This window comes from Onychostruthus taczanowskii, unplaced genomic scaffold (assembly GCF_017590055.1).
Source record: "Onychostruthus taczanowskii isolate IOZ18803 unplaced genomic scaffold, ASM1759005v1 scaffold19, whole genome shotgun sequence".
In the NCBI taxonomy this organism is placed as follows: domain Eukaryota; kingdom Metazoa; phylum Chordata; class Aves; order Passeriformes; family Passeridae; genus Onychostruthus; species Onychostruthus taczanowskii.
In genome coordinates, this window is record NW_024499128.1 from 9,018,687 (window position 1) to 9,035,743 (window position 17,057).

At 51.0% G+C, this 17,057-nt stretch overlaps 1 protein-coding gene across 1 annotated transcript in view; it reads left to right on the forward strand.

The window, feature by feature from the left end:
* Window positions 1–9,408, forward strand: part of ELFN1 (extracellular leucine rich repeat and fibronectin type III domain containing 1) — a 103,247-nt gene extending 93,839 nt beyond the window's left edge. The window contains exon 4 of the mRNA XM_041401688.1: window positions 5,881–9,408. Coding sequence (XP_041257622.1) covers window positions 6,316–8,706 — 2,391 coding nt within the window. The 5' untranslated portion in view covers window positions 5,881–6,315 and the 3' untranslated portion in view covers window positions 8,707–9,408. The remainder of the gene's footprint in view (window positions 1–5,880) is intronic.
* Window positions 9,409–17,057: the final 7,649 nt, after the last annotated feature.

A 17,057-nucleotide genomic window follows, 5' to 3' on the forward strand; every position in this document is an offset into this window, starting at 1 on the left:
CCCAGCCTACCATCAGCATGACCATCCCATAATGAAGCTGTGATTCAGACTGATTATTTCTAAGGAAAAATCCCATCAAGAAAGTATTAGAGAGGCTTTCTCCCATGGAAACACATCTTTCTTATTGCTAGAGTGGTACCTGATCAGAGCTCTTACTTCTCTACATTCCATAAAATGTTTTTCCTCTTCACCTTCCCCTGACTCTGTCCCTCTCATCACATTTCTCAGCTCCTTGAGGGCTCAACTGCACTGCCAGGGGCTGGAGCTGATGTTCCACTGCAGCTCGTGCTGATGTTTTGGAAGCCTGGTTTAATGCACAGGTACCCCAGCTGGGCTTAAGAGGTTGCTCACCAAGAAGATAATTTATGCATTTACTTAAACTCAGCAGAGGCTTCTGCTCAGCAGCCCACAGCAGCATGAGATAGGGTTGTCATCTCAACAGACCCTGGAAACCAAGCAGCATGGGATGGATGTAAATGATTTCAGAATACTGCAGCTGAGTAACAGCAGAATAGTCTTATTTTCTGAAATCCCAACAGTTTGTCTTGAAAATGTTGTCATTTTAAACCAGAATTTATCCTGCCATAGAAGAAAGGGTTCTTAAAAATGTTTGTGCAAGGAAGGTGTGTTCTGGCCATTCCCAGGCTGCAGCTCTGGCTTTTGGAGGCACAGTGGCTTTGAACTAGGGCTCCCCTCAGACGCCACAGCACCCAAGTTTACTGCTAAATTAAATGGGATTGACTATCAGCTTCCACTAAAGATCATAACTTTTTCAGTCAAGGTTAAAATAGGAATAAACCAAGGAGAGACTGGCCCCAGCACCATACAGAGCCCAAGAGTGTTGACATACTGATAATATTAATGTCCCTGTATAGAGACCAAGCATGTAATTTCTCTTTGTTTCTCTGAGTGTCTACCAGAAAAGTTATCTCTTTGCCATCCCTCCCACCTGGGTACTTGTCATACAGTCTGTGACCTCCCAGAGTCCCAGTAAAAGCTATCCTGGATGCAATGCTGAGCACTTCTCTCTCAGCCTCCCCTTCACCTCTCTGCTTCATTCCTTCTTAATCTCTCCTCAAACCTCAGTGGAAAATGTATCTCTTCTCCCTTGCCTGTTTTTCTTAAATAATAAATAATAGCAGGAGAGAGAGTAGAATTGACTGGAGAACTCTATTATCTAACACTGTGAGGTGTTTGGGAATAAGGTTGGGATGCACAAAATGCTGCCTAAGCCCTGCCAGTGAAGGGTATTAGGACCAGGACGTCTGGATATAAAATGAACTTAAATTTTATAGGCCTGAGCATCTTTATGATCCAGGGAGGTTGTGATTCTGACCAACATCACCCAGCAGGAGTCATGGAGCAAAGACCAGGAGTATGAATGAGGGAAAAAGCTGCCTGGAAGCTTCCTTTCCCCACCTGACATATACAGGATGGACATTAGCTATTTATAGGTGATTTCATCACTAGAAGAGGTTTAATCTGCCATCTTGGAGCTGCCTCTCCAGATTATTTTACACATAATGAAGAAACAAGGTTCACTTTAAAATCTGGTTTCTCTAAGCTGCATTTTCCCTCCCCTTTTGTTTAGGTACCCAAACACTCATATTTGTAATGTAGCACTCCCATTTTCCTCTGGCTCTCTTTGTAGTGGGGATAATTTTTTGATAAAACAGCCCAAGTGGCTGTGAAAGGGGATCTAGGAGGAGCTGTTGCTGGGGCAGCTAGGGAAAAGGAAGGGGTGGAGATGCAGGAATGCCAAGGAGAGGAGCACTGCTGTGTGTACACACACGCACACGCATGCGTAATCTTGTGTTCCCTCAGTAATGTAATCCACAGTTTGAAGTAACTCATTCAGTAGAATAACAAAATTAGGAACTGAGTGCCAGCTCTCTTCCCAGCCCCCACAGCTGCTTTGTTTGCTTCCTTGCAGCTGCTGCTCTGGTTTAATTTTCCAAGATGCCATTAGTTGGGAAATGGTAGCAAAATCTTCCCATTCAGCTTGCACTGGTTTTTGAAGCTCCAGCTTTTCCTTTTTCTTTCCACCTCCCTTGCTATGGGTTTTCAGCCAGAATAAAGATGCTGCTGCTCATCAGGGCAGGCTGCAGCCTCGAAATTCCAGCCATCCCTCTTTGTTGCTGGGCTGCTGACAGGGACCAGGGCTGGAGAAGCAGCGAAGGGTAGGAGGAGAGCATATCACAGTCAGGGCTGAGGATTAGCAGGGAGAAGCATGGATCTGGGCTCCAGCAGAGATACTAGATGTCAGAGCAATGTGCAGGAGGAGAAAGGAGTGAGGGAGCTGTCATTGCCCCTTTGCTGGCCTCTGTTGGCCACAAAAACCCAGCATCATCTCAGCTGGTCAAACCATTCTGCCTCCTGAGAGTGGAAGGAAAGGGAATCACAGCAGTGTCTGCAGGGCCCAGGAAACTGCAGGAATGGTGCAGGAATTTCCTGGGTGGCCTTGTCATGGACGTGGCCTGTTGTCATTGTCACCATAGTGCCACACTTCAAGATATTCTGACTGAGATTAAACCCATCATTCCAAAACATTTCTATATTATTCCACACTCTCTTCATTCCTACCTTTTGCTTCATGCTCCAGCAGCAAAAGAGACCCCCAAACTGCCACTTTCCTGGTTGCTTTTCATGTGAGAGTTTTGCTGGTTTATTCCCAGGTTTTCTCAGCTTTGTGGGGGTTCAGAGGACTGGAAAAAGGAATGTGCAATTGTGTTACCAGGAGAATAAACTCAGGACAACTGGGCAAAGACGAATCAGGCAGGCAGGAGAGTTAAACCACCAGATCCTTGCAGGATGCTCAGTGCTGGTGTTGCTTGGGCACACACCCACACCCACCATGGGCTGGGATGGAGGCTCTCAGAAGGCAGCAAGATGAACAATTATGCCTTTTGTGCAAAGCAACAAGGCCCACTTTTCCACTCACCAGTCATGTCCCGAGAATCTAATAAAAAGGGAGATTAGCCCCTCTTTCCTCTCTCGCATCTCCTTAATGCTGTCATTTTATTCACACTTTGTAAAGCAAATAAACCAGCAAATTGCTTGCTTTAATGAGCTGAAATTAAACTCGGGCTGCTGATAAAATGCCATTTCTCCTTTCTGTTGTTGGGAAGGACCTGGCTGATAGGCAATGTATGGAAAATAAGAGAAAACATACACTGGGAGCATCACTGAATGTGTTTGAGTCATTTAGTGCTGCTCTTCTTCATCCCCAGCACCTCCAATTAGATGGGGGAATCACAAGGGTGCTGTAGGGGAAGGCTTTAGAGGATCAGCCTGGCAAGATCTGTGGGGAGTCTGTCTCTGTTCCTTCCTCATGAATGGTCCCACTCCACAAATTTCCTTTGAGAAAATTTCACAAATTCCCTGTGAGGAAAAGGCTGGTTTGGCTCTGCAGAGCCTTCCCAAACACAGGTGTGCCCAGACAGGGTGGTTGGGTCACAATGGGAGATAGAGGGGACAGAACAAATGCTTGCTGAAGAGAACATGCCAAGTGCATCCCTTCCTGCTGCCTGTGCTGGGTTTGGCAGGGCTTCCCTTGCCTGTAGGAATCCACAAGTCCTTGGAGGAGGACAGGGAGATGCTGGAATCAAGTGCCACCCCAAAGGGATAATGGGACAAGCCATTGCTTATGGCTCTGCAGACCAGGAATATCCTGATCCCACCCCTTAGGGGCAATACACATCCCCACAGGATGCAGGAGGAGCTGGACACCAGGCTGCTCCCTGTGGCAGAGGAGAGCTGGCACACCTAGAGAGAAAGTCTCCACCTGCAACACAATGTTTGTGCTGGGATTTTCACCCCAACAAGAGGAGCTCAGGGCACTTTGCCTGAGTCTCCCACCAGCCTGTGAAGTGCTATCATTATCTCATGGTACCAGAGAGGAGGCTGGAGTGCAGAGAGGTTAATTGAGTTGTCTAACACCACAGGGATGTAGCAGCAGGCGTGTTTCAGTCTGGCACTGCAGCCTGTGTCTCTGTGGGGGTGGCAAGGGGGGGGGCACTCACCTGCAATCTGCCAGGGAGCACAGTCCCACTTCCCTTCCTCGCTGGCTCCAAGGACTCAGCTATGTTAAAATGGACTTGCAAGTATTGCCAGAGCATCTCAGGACAGTGACAGCACACGGAGGAAAAGGTGGCTGGAAAGTCTCATGTGCAGAGAGGTGATGTGAGAGAAGGTCTTGTCATTTATGTAATGGAAACACAACTGTCACCAGGGAACAGACTCATTGGTCACAGTCCAACCAAATAAACTGTTTCACTGGTTGTTATTACTGTCCTGATTACCAAGGTATAATGTGAATAGTGGACAGGGGTCTCTGCAGTGAAATATGCTCTCCTTTCCAGCCTGGTATTGTGGCTGGAAAAGAACCTGGTTTCTTTGGGACAAGGGTCAGAGTATACATCTGCCTCTAAACAATGTACCCTACATAATTTTCAGGTATGTAGCACCAAGAACAGTCCAGCCTGGGCACTGTCAAATGGTCTGGGAAACTGTTTCTGGGTTTATACTATTTTTCAGATTTAATGAAAGAAAATTTGGATGTAAGATGTGGTCCTATCTCTTTCACAACTTCCCAAGAAACCTGCAGTTCTTAGCAGCTATGTTTCCAAGGAGTATTGGTGGTGCCTTCCCTGGCTTCTACAGTCTGCCCTTGGACAAGGCAGACAAATAGTGTTCCTGTTCCAAAAAAAGTTCAAAGAAGGATTTTTCTAGATAGGCTATGATGATTTCTCTCCATTTGTGGGCAACTCTGTCTCTGCTGCAACATCTCACTGCATCCATCCTACCAGCCCAGAGTTCTGTTTGGCAGTAGAGATATCCACAGGTGATGTTTTCAATATCTTGTGGAAAAGCATGACCCAGGAGATGCTGGTGCTCATGCATTTCCTACCTCTCCTCTTTCGCCTTCCTGTTTCCCTAAGAAATAAGAAAAAGAAGTAAGAGCTGTCCATGGAAATTTATGCTTAGTCAAAAATTTAGCGGGGGGGGAAAATGGAAAATGTGAGCCAGAAATTAAGTTTCTCTGTGGGGAGTGAGGCTGCTGGAAGTCCCACAGGTTTGTGTCTAGTGAAGACTTTTCCTAGTCTTCAAACAGCTGTTTCTGGCTGGGGAGGGAAGGTCTTGTCCCATCCTCTGCAAATGCTCTTGTTATGCCACTGAATATTTGGTGGTTTTCCACACCTCTGCATCATTTCACCTGGGAGGGAGAGCCTTGGAGAAAGGCAACAAGCCCCCAGCAAGGACAAGGACACTGGGTGGTTCACAATCACACCAGTGACTTTACAAAGGTTCCCAGAAACGGGACAAGCGTTTGATGCTGGGCTGTATCCCAGCTGTATCCCAGCTGCCACATGGCAGTGCAGGCAGAGAGACACAATGTCCTCGACCAGCACCCTTGTGTGGGCACTGCTGCCACGCACACCAGCACACGAGACAGTCAGGATTCCCCTCAGCAAAACGCTGCAGCATCAAATCTACATCAGAGCGAGTTGTCTAGACTTCATCTGCTCTCAGCGGAGAGGAACAGACACTTCTGGGGCATCACTCCTCTCCTCCTCAGGTAGACACGTAAATAGGTCAGACAAACAGTGCGCTGGATGTGCGTTGGTCTCTCAACTGCCAAAAAAGTGATGCTGGACAAGGGCTCAGAGGGTGACCACAATGGCCAGTGACTACTTCTCCTTGTGCTGCCAAACAGTGCTGGTGGTAGACAAATAAACCAAAAGCTCCTTGAAAGGAGGTTGCCAGAATGAGAAGGCAAGTGCCTAACTAATAGGGGAGTTGGATGGATGTCCAACACCTCTTGCCTGCTGACTGTCTTTCCTTTGTGCTTAGTTTGTGCTTGTGTTTTGTTTTGAGCAGGTGAGCCGGGGGACTGAGCGGGGACAGCCAAACACACGGAGGCACAGGAGATGGGGACCAGCGCCACGATGTGCAGCAAAAAGAAAACGAGGAGAAGTACTATAAAAAATGAGAGGAAGGCTTGTCTCTAAGCCTGAACTACTCTGCACAGGCGCTTAACTTCATGACTCCCTCCTCGAGATGCCAGAGGCCTGGTGATGTGGGACCAGCCTCAGCCTCCAAGGCCTTGGTAGCAGCCCCTGGCTGCTGGCTGCCGAGTACCGTGGGCACCGAGGTCCGCTTTCTCCACGGACGCTTCCCTCCCGTCTCTGAGCCATGAGGAGAAGGGAGAGGCAAGCAAAGCTGCCGAAGGAGCACTAGCCCACACCTTCCCGGCCCCTGTCCTGTTCCCCGCTTCCAGCAGACCAGGAGCCCTTCTCCGTGCTGCCCTTCCAGATGGCAGGTCGCCGGTGGGCCGCGACGTCAGCCCTCTGCATGTGCGTGGCGGCCGTGTCTCTCCTGCACGCCGGCGGGGTGCGGGCAGACTGCTGGCTCATCGAGGGGGACAAGGGCTTCGTCTGGTTGGCCATCTGCAGCCAAAACCAGCCCCCCTACGAGTCCATCCCCCAGCAGATCAACAGCACCATCGTGGACTTGCGGCTGAACGACAACAAGATCAAGAGCGTGCAGTACGCCTCGCTCAGCCGCTTCGGCAACCTGACATACCTCAACCTGACGAAGAACGAGATCTCCTACATCGAGGACGGTGCCTTTTCAGGACAGTTCAACCTCCAGGTGCTGCAGCTGGGTTACAACCGACTGAGGAACCTCACCGAGGGCATCCTCCGGGGCCTGGGGAAGCTGGAGTACCTCTATCTCCAGGCCAACCTCATCGAGACCGTCACCCCCAATGCCTTCTGGGAGTGCCCCAACATAGTGAACATTGACCTGTCCATGAACAGGATCCAGAGACTGGACAGCAACACTTTTCGGGGCCTAAACAAGCTCTCTGTCTGTGAACTCTACAGTAACCCCTTCTACTGCTCCTGCGAGCTCCTCGGCTTCCTGCAATGGCTGGAGGCTTTCACCAACATGACACGCACCTACGACCGGATGCAGTGCGACTCCCCACCCGACTACATGGGCTACTACTTGTTAGGCCAAGGCCGGACTGGCTACCGCAATGCTCTGAGCATGCTCTCTTCCCTTTGCACTGGTGGCTCCTACACTGTGATCCCTCGTTTTATCCCTCCCAGGTACCAGGTGACCACGGTGCCCTCCGAAAGCCCCTGCTCCGAGGAGGAGTGCTCCTCCGGTGACGGCACAACGCCGCAGTTCTCCCTGTTCACGCCCATCGGTGAGACGGAGGTGCGCCCCAACATCCAGGTGAAGCACCTCAACCACAACTCGGCCGTCCTCACCGTGCAGATTCCCTACCCCTTCAGCAAGATGTACATCCTCTCCCAGTTCGAAAACGGCTTCTCCTCCATGATCACTAAGCTCAGGAAGAAGGAGGAGAACATCACCGTGAGCAACTTAGTAGCACAAAGAGATTACACCTACTGTGTAGTCTCTGTTCACCAGTACTCTAAGTACAACCACACCTGCGTCACCATCACCCCCACCAGGCCCAACCGCAAGGAGCCGGTGCCCACCCCTTCCACTGCCACCCATTACATCATGACAATCCTGGGCTGTCTCTTTGGCATGGTGATTGTCCTGGGCGTGGTGTATTACTGCCTCCGGAAGAGGCGCCAGCAGGAGGAGAAGCACAAAAAGGCTGCCGGCAGCATGAAGAAGACCATCATCGAGCTGAAGTATGGGCCAGAAATGGAGACCACCAGCATCACCCAGCTGTCCCAGGGACAGATACTGGGTGGGGAGACAGTGACCCGCATCCCCTACCTACCTTCTGCTGGCGAGGTCGAGCAGTACAAGCTGATTGAGAGCAGTGAGACCCCCAAGGCCACCAAGGGCAACTACATGGAGGTGAGGACAGGTGAGCAGCCTGAGAGGCGAGACTGTGAGCTGTCCCTGCCACCAGACACGCAGGGCTCTGTGGCTGAGATCTCCACCATTGCCAAGGAGGTGGACAAGGTGAACCAGATCATCAACAACTGCATCGATGCCTTGAAATCCGAGTCCACCTCCTTCCAAGGGGTGAAGTCGGGGGCAGTCTCCACGGTGGAGCCTCAGCTGGTGCTCTTGTCAGAGCAGATCCCCAGCAAGCACGGATTCCTTTCCCCTGTCTACAAGGAAAGCTACAACCACCCTCTCCAGCGACACCACAGCATGGAGGCGGCCCCCAAACGCTCCAGCACCTCTTCCAGTGGCTCCATACGGAGCCCCAGGTCCTACCGCTCCGAGGGATCGGGCCACAAATCCGAAGCCAAATACATCGAGAAGACTTCCCCCACCACCGACACCATCCTCACTGTGACACCGGCCGCGGCCATCCTGCGGGCAGAGGCGGAGAAGATCCGCCAGTACAGCGAACACCGGCACTCGTACCCCAGCTCGCACCCAGGGGAGCAGCACGACAGCATGGGCGGGAGGAAGCCCTCCATCCTGGAGCCTCTGACCCGGCCTCGCCCCAGAGACCTGGCCTACTCCCAGCTCTCGCCTCAGTATCACAACCTGAGCTACACCTCCAGCCCAGAGTACACCTGCAAACCATCGCACAGCATCTGGGAGCGCTTCAAACTCAACCGCAAGCGGCACAAAGACGAGGAGGAGTACATGGCAGCCGGCCATGCCCTACGCAAAAAGGTCCAGTTTGCCAAAGACGAGGATCTTCACGACATCTTAGACTACTGGAAGGGCGTCTCTGCCCAGCAAAAGTCCTGAGTCCTCACACAACTCGTGACTTAACACACTAACTGGACCAAAAGAAATCCGCAGCAGCTATTTTTATTCAGACTGTCTTTGAAACAAAATAAAATTTAAAAAAAAAAAAAAAAGGGAATCAATAAAAAAAATTAAAAGAGAGAACAAATAATGAAAAATCTATAAATATTCTATATAATATATACAGTGAGATATTAAAATGTCCTCACGTTGGTGAGACATGCACCAAATTTGAACACAAACTTTGCAAACAAACAAACTGTGGAGTGGGGGAAAAAAAAAAGTTTTATTTCATTTTGATTTTTTAAAAAAATATAAGAAAAAAGAAAAAATTGAATATAAAATGAAAATGAAAGAGCGGGCAGAGAGCTGAGGTCTGGTGTTTTCCAATATTGCATTGCATGAGTCCCTATTCCGTGATTTTGTGGATTCTTTGTGAACAGTTTGTGTTCTTCCTTCCTTCCCTTCCAAAATCAACAGCGACAAAAACAGCAACAAAAACCAAAAAGAGACCAGAAGGAGCTCCATCTTTTGGGCTGTTTTTGCAAACGGAGTCTTCCAGTTTAGACTTTTACCCGGTTGAAGGCCCGTTCACATTTTCACTCACTAAGAGGTTTTACCACACATTGCATTGTAAACCGAAGTCGTTAATTGTACAGAGAAAATTTCTATATTTGCAATGTTTGCTGTATAATGAGAGAGAGAGAGGAGAAAAAAACAATACTACATCTACTAAAAAAAAATATATATATATATATATATCTATATTCACCTGTTTGTACCAGGTTTTAATCATGGATTTTAGAGAAAGAAATGGAGTTTTATTTGAAGGACTTTTTTGTTGGTTGGTTGGTTGATGGGATATCTTTTGGATGGGGGAGTGTTTGGATTTCTAAGTGTTTTGTTTTGATTTCTTCCACCAATTGTCTGTGTCCAAGTTCTCATCACTTCCAAGTGCATTGAAGAAAAAAGGCTCGTATCCAGGAAAATAGAATCCCTCACCTTATTCCAGGTGGGAGACCATCACCAGCAGGAACTGGGGAGGGGATGAGAAGTGAAGGGCTCTTGGCTGAGCAGGTGCCACCATGCAGTGGGGTTTCTCCTGCAAATCAGAGGGTACTGGTCTCTGCCCCTGAACAGATGTGTCTGGGCAGTGGTGGCCCTTGGGGCCAGCCGCTGAGGGGTGGATTATCCCCCCACTTTCAGGATGGGGACCCAGTGATGGGTTAGGGCACAAAGCCTCTTGCTGCTCTGTGGAGGAGAGAATGGAGGGGTGGTTTTCCTTTTGAGGTAAAAGACACTCAGCATTTATAGCCTGCCCACTGAGACACCCTGGGGAGCCCCTGGCCAGCCCCTGGCACTCTGGGACTGGAGGGGAAGGGGATGGCTCTTTGTCAATGGGTCCACCCAAGCAGCCACCCCTCAATCACTGCTGTCCAGCACTGTTCCAAGACTCCACAGCCTTTTGCCCCATCTCTAAAATACTCACATGAGGTGAGAAGGGAGGTGTTGAGACCATGAGGGCACTTCCAGGCCACACTGGTGGCCAAAGGACAGTATTTTGTCCTGAGCAGCTCCAGCTGAGTCACAAGCCCCTATGTCTCACCCACCCATGACCAACAAAAAGTGAGGGCTTCATGAGGGTCTGAGAGCTGCCTTGCTCCCAGGTGAGTGTGTGGGAGCCCAGGGGGCCAGCTCAGTGAGGTGAGGTGCTAAGCTCCCCAAATGCAGCCCTCTGAGGCCCTGCTGCTTGCCAGTTTTTTCCCTTGCATCCTGCTCACAAGTCGCTTTGGATGGACATCCTAAGTCCTGATGGATGAGCACTAGGGCCCAGGAGCAAACCATATCCCATCCTGTTATTTCAATATTTCAGAGCGATTTTGACAGGTATTCTTGCAAAAGGTTATGTTTGTTCAGAAAGGAGCTGAGCTAGGAAGACACAGAGCAGGCTGGGAAGTGCAGGAGTTCATTCCCCGTGGTTATTTGTGTAGACAACAAACCATTAGCAGGATTTCATAATAAAAGGCAGGTAATTTCTCCAGGAATGCATTCACTCTTCCTCCACCTTCTCTAGGTGCCCCAGATGCTGCCCTCAGCATGCAGCTCCCCAGGGCTGTGTCTTGCTCAGCAGGCAGTGAACAGGACCTGGAGGGGGAGTTGAGGGTCACCCCTCTCTTGTTTCGTGCCTTCAGGCAGGTCCGTCCCCGGATCTCAGCACCTGGACCAAAGCAAACCTTTCAGCTGAAACAGCCTTTCCTTGCAAACCCTGAGTGCCTCCTCACAGGACCACAGAATGGTTTGGGCTGGGAGGGACCTTAAAAATCATCTAGGATTATAAAATAAAAAGTCATCCTCATTTAGTTCCAACTCCCCAGCCATGGGGATGCCACTCACTAAATCATGTTGCTCAAAGTCCCAACCAGGAGAAATAAGAGTTGGCCAGCAAGGATGGATGATGGAAACAGCAGTGGGGCCTCGTGACACTGTTTCATGTTCTCACAGGATTCCTTATCAAGAGGCTGGGGTGGTCCAAAGTGACGGCAGCTCATTAGTTACTTGGGGCTCAGATGCTCCAGTGCTGACAGTCACTGATAGACACCCAAAGAACTTCCTCAGCTGATCTCTGCATTGAGACCATTCCCACACCAGTCTGGAAAAGGCACCAGGACATCTCCACGGAACTGGGAGCAATGGCCCAGCCAGTGCAGTGTGAGGCCTCGCTCTGGAGGCAGCAGCCAGCTCAGCTCTTTAGCTGGAGCCAATAATTTTGCTTCTCTGCCTCTGTTTCCTCCTCTGCAAATGCTTCCTTGTGACATTGAGGGCACAGGCTGGCTGGGGAGGCTCAATTAATTAATTGGCTGTCTGTGAAGCCCATTTAGCTCCTAGAATAAAAGCTGCTATCGAAATGCAAAGCTGTTAGTGGTGTAAAACAGCAGGGGCAGATGAAATCAAAGCCTGATTCTGTTTTCACACCAGGATTTCACTGGTGATAAACCAACAGAGACTGACAGGAATGTGATACAGCAGTGCTGGCCTGTCTAAATTAAACACTTCCCACATGCAAACGGTCTGCAACTGGAAAAAAGGAGAATTAGAAGAAGTCTAGGCCCCTCTATCTCCAAGGCGTCTCTAAGGCATCACCCAGTACCCCATTGTTGATGGGACCTCACGACAGGTCTCCAGATGGCTCCTGGGCTGCTGAGCACCTTCTAGCCCCTTGCCCTCCCTCCAAAACAAGGTGCACTCCTGGCAGTCATGTTCCACTTCCCTTGGCAGGAGATGCCATAAAATGAGCTGTGAAAAAAGCCAGACAAGAAAAGGGAAGAGGTTCCACTGTGCCCAGGGCCACCACCCCCTGGATGAGCTCCAGGGATGGCTCTGCACAGGGCCTGGAGAGCTCTGTCCACAGCATTTCCATCCCTCCAAGGCAGTTGCTTACAGACCCCTCTGGGGACAGAGCAGGGATTTCATCACCTGTGACATGCTGGCTGTTTTTGTGCTCTGTTTTGTCTCCTGTTCAACCACCAAAGCTCTCAAGCTGCTTCTGCAAAGAGAAGTGATACCTGGTACAGCTAGGCTGCCCCAAACTCTTCCAAGCAGAAAGGAGAGGGCACAGGAAAGGCATGCTGGAGTGAAGAGGAGGGGAGGCTAGGGGAAAAAAATCACAGTTCCCTGCAGTACAGCCATAGCCCTGGGGCCATGTGGAAATGCATTCTGCTGATGCCCTTTCTATGTCCACAAAAAACTGCTGTTGTCTCAACAACCTGTCTTCAAGGGCAAAACCAAGGCAGCACTAAAAATCCTTTCTCTGATCCCTCCCCCAGCAAGGACAGCTTCTAGCTGGAGAGTAAATCCAAGCCCACGCTCCCCATGGCTCAGTCCTCACTCTGGCCCAGTGTCAGCAAAGGACCCTGCCATGTGTTACAAAGCCTGTGTGGCATCCAGAGCCTGGATATTATTTAAAAACCTGTAAATTAGGACAGAAACATCCCATTATATAGACATGCACCATTTAAACCCAGGATTCCTGAGGGCACCTGCCAGCCCTGGTGTGCACACGGGGTGTGCCCATCTGTTCCAAAGCATGGCCTGTGGGAAGGGCCACGCTCACAGACAGAACGTGGGGCAGCACAGGGTGGCAGTGGTGGCAGGCAGTGCCTGCCCAGCTCCCTCCCTGATGCAGCACAGCACTTGAGAGGGGAGCTGGGGGCTGCCTCCATCTCCAGAGCTGGTGGGTGTTGGAGGTGTGAACTGCCCCCTCCCTGCCCAGCATTTAAGCCTCCTGATGGCTTCAGCTGAGTTTGCCATGAAACCAGGTGCAGATCCCATGGGAGGGGTCTGTGGGGGTGCAGGGGGCCCTAAGAAGGGAAGGTGCTCCCATGCACCATCCTGGCCACGCAACAACAGCCAGACCTCATTGGCTCTGCCCAAATCAAGCCTGCAGTGACCTACAGCGCTTCCTGGGTGCTGGCACCTTCCTAGAGCTGCCAGGGAGCCATCCCTGGCAGTGATGCATCCCAGCCCCATTGATGCTTATGGATCTGCCCATGCATCAACACCTGGGTGATGCCCAGGGCCGCTGGAGAGGCAGAGCAGAGCCCTGGGCTCCAGCAGCCCACCAGCTCCTGCATGCTCCCTCGCTCCCAGCAACCTCAGCCAATTCCCCTCTGCCCATTTCTGAGGTCAGTCCTTCCCTCAGTCAGGGCTGGGTCGTGGCGAACCGAGAGCCCCGAACTCATCCCGGTGCCGGACGTGGCTCTGCAGGGATCGGGAGCCGCACACCCCGGGGCAGCCGGGCTGTGGAGCAATAAATCACCTGCGGCAGGAGAAGGCGGCCGGCAGGGCGGGAGGACAGGGCGCTGGAGGTGGCCTCGTCACACAAATGCTTTGGGCGAGGAGGGGAGGCAGTGGACGGATGGGATGGGGTGGGATGGGATAGGATGGATGGGATGGGATGGATGCGATGGATACGCTGCGGCGCGGCTGGAGCGGACCCAGCAGCGCGGATCGATGAGGGTGATTGAAGCCAGCACTGCGTTGGGATATTTATAGCACAGCCGGCAGAGCAGGAATTTAGGAGCCCAAGTCAGAATTTATTTGCATCTGTGAGTGCTCGTCAGGGGGAGGATGAACACCACCACCCAGCGCGGGTGCAGCAGCGCCCTGCTGCGCGTTTTGGGACCTGCTCACCTTGGCTTCAGCTCCCCCCCGGGTGCACATCGTGTCCCCCTCCTCTGCAGTGCCTCTGGGGACAGTGCCACCCCCCAAAGCCTGCAGCTGTGAGCACGTGGATGCACACGGACACAGGATGGGGACAGAGCAGAGAGGGGAGGACACGGACTTGAAGGGTGAAGGGTTTATTTGGGAAAAGCACTGATCTACCTTAAATGCAAAGGTCTTGTAGCACTGCTGTGGCCAGGCAGGTGTGGACTTCAGAGGCCCCAGCCTCTCCTCCAGCTCCTCACTCCCATTTTCCTCACCACAGGCTTTCCACCATGGGCCCTGGGGCAGTTTTTCTGGGTAAGTGTTCTGAGATTAGATTGTCCTCCAGAGAGAGGAATATAGCACGTTTCATTTCCTTCACCTCCAACCCCCGATGCCAGCAGTGCCCAAGGCAGTGATGATGGTGAAGGTGCTGGTGAGCATGGCCAGTGCTGCTGGAGAAACCAGCCCATTTCCTTGGCTTGGAGCAGTGACTTTGGCTTCACCTGAATTTACTTAGGTTCCAATTTTTTGTATCTCCTCTGTGTCACAGCTTCTGTTTTACCCCTCTCAGCCAGCTCACCAGCACCACCAGAAGGGTGGTAGAGATTGTACAAATGCTGCCTTGAGAGTTTTGTTCATTTCCCACTTTCCCCCACCCCTGTCCAGAACTTAATGGAGGAAAACCATTTGATCCAGAGTGAAGCCAGTTTTCTGGACTCAGTTTCTTCTGTGCAAGGGATAAGATGACGCAGAAGTACCAGGGATGTGGATTTTCATCACGTGGGGAGTAGCCAAGCAGGATGTCAGTTTTTACTTTAGTTTTGCTGCCCTTTCTTTTGGTTCAAATTGGATGTGAACATGCCTGTATCCATCCTCCTGCAACCTTCTGTCCCTGCAGAGTACCAGAGGAGCCTGCCAAGTCTCCAAGTTTGTGTGTGTGCCTTTTCAATAATTCAGTGGGAATGTTAATCACAGGGTTGTGCTGTTGTTCCTGTACGAGCTCGATCTCTTCTCATCCCACCAACATCTGTTTTTTCACACTCAGCTCAGCTGTCTGGCAGTAGCCATTTGCTGCTCACCTTTACTTGCCTTGCCATTAAAGAGCTCATTAATGCACTCCATCCTTGCTTTCTTTGGGACGAAAAGATTTCCATTTCTGTCTTTTATCAGCTCTCACACGGCTTACATCCTGTCCTCCCTTCACCATGCAGTGCCCTTTTCTAATGAGCTCTTCTCTTCTCTCCTGGCCCGTCTCATGCTTTAAGATCTGTGAGTGTTGTCCCCTGCGTTGTCTTGCTCATCTCCCGGGCTCTGCTCTGGGTCTATCATATTCCTCAGTGTTTTCAGCTGTGAAAGCAAGCAATCAGCCCCACACACAACATCCACATTTCCTCCCACCTCATTTGCTTTCCTAGCAGCCCTCCAGTCTGACTCATCCCACCACAGCATCCAGCCTTGACAGGCTCCTCCATCCTTGCAGAAGCCCCTGGCTGGCTTCACCTGGACTACAGAAATGCCATGGAATGCCTCAGTTCGTGTGTGGTGCCTGCAGCTTCTCTCTGCTGGGGGGGCTCTTGAATCAGCTCCTCTCTCTCAGCATTGCTTTTATGCAGCAGAGCTCTCCTTGGGCATCTCCTGCCTTGCAATCAAGAGCTCCCAGCCCATCCAGACGCAGGAGGCCTCTCTGGGTACTGCAAAAGCTCCTCTGTGGTCTCACAAGTAAACACTGGCACTCTTCATGTGATGCAGCTAAATTAATTAATCTTGTTCCACCACATTTGGAGCCTAGACATAAAGGTTTCCATTCCCTGAAGCTGGAGCTTAAAGTCTTCTTGTCCCAAAAGTGCCCTCCTGCCCCACCTGGGATTTGTGTTGCAGTTAGATTGGAAGAGTGGCAGCAGAGCAGCTCTTGGGAGTAGCTCCAAGGGGCTGGCAGAGCCAACAACCCCCTGGAAAAGTGACTGTGGGCACAAACCATCTGCCACCATGCAGCTGGAACATCCCTCATGTGTCCAGCTCAGCTTAGGCTGACAAAGAGCTTGTGTGCACAAACCCAGTTGTGCTTTGGTTTTTTTCCCAGCCATCTCAGGTGCTGCAATTTATTACTCCTCTATACAAACCTTATCTCACTTATATCCTCAGATCATTCTGCCTGTAACAACACTCCCACCCACCACAGAGGCTTCACACACACAACCTCTGCCTAGGAAATCCCAGGCAGAAGCACAGCAGTCCCAAGAATGACAAACCCTTCATGAGCTGACAGCTGACAAGACCTGAGCTGCTCCACAGCTGCCTCCAGCCTTGCAGAGGCTCCTAAACGAGCAATGCAGACACCAGGGCTCTGGGGAGGGTATGGCAGCAGGCTGGGGAGGGCAGGTGCCTGCTCTGGCCTCTCCAAATGTATTTTTCCCTGGCAGAGCTCACAGCCAGGGAGGACAGTGGGATGAGGGGTGGGCTGGCTTCTGATCTCCCCCTATCTCACACTTGGGTCCTAAAGACCAGATGTGTCCCAGCACAGCTGTCAGGGGTGGAGAAGCAGAGATGGAGGTGCTGGAGCAGAGCTGGGAGCTGAGAAACCTCCTGAGATGATGAAACACTTTTGGATACAATTGTGAGGTTCTTCTGGCTGAGGTGACTGAGAAGTCCCTGACCCAGGGTGGCTTTGGAGAACAGCACACCCAGAAGAGCCCACCTGTGGCTGGAAGGATTGGTCCATCCATCTCTGAAGCTGCCAGGAGATGGATTCCCCCACTGGTGTGAAGGCTGAGCCAGTCCCACCTTTCTGCAAAGCCACAGATGTACATGGGTGGAGATCCAGGTCTGATGGGAGAGATCAGTTGGAATCACAGCACAAAGCTCTCACAAAGAAGAATGAACCAAACATTACAAGATGCCAGCAAGTGAGAAGAGACAGCTTATCCAGGGAACTAATTTAGCTGGAAGGAAATGGAAAGGATGCAAGATGTTCTCTTATTAATAAAGAAAAACAGCATGCAAGAGCCAGGAACCAGAGGTTGCAATGCCCAACAGAAAGTGATGTGGATGCATTCGAGTTTAAGAAGCCAAAGCAGAGATGGGGCAGATTCTGGACCCAAAACAAAGGCTGTTTCTACCCAAGCTTGAGAGGCAAAGGTTAGGATGAG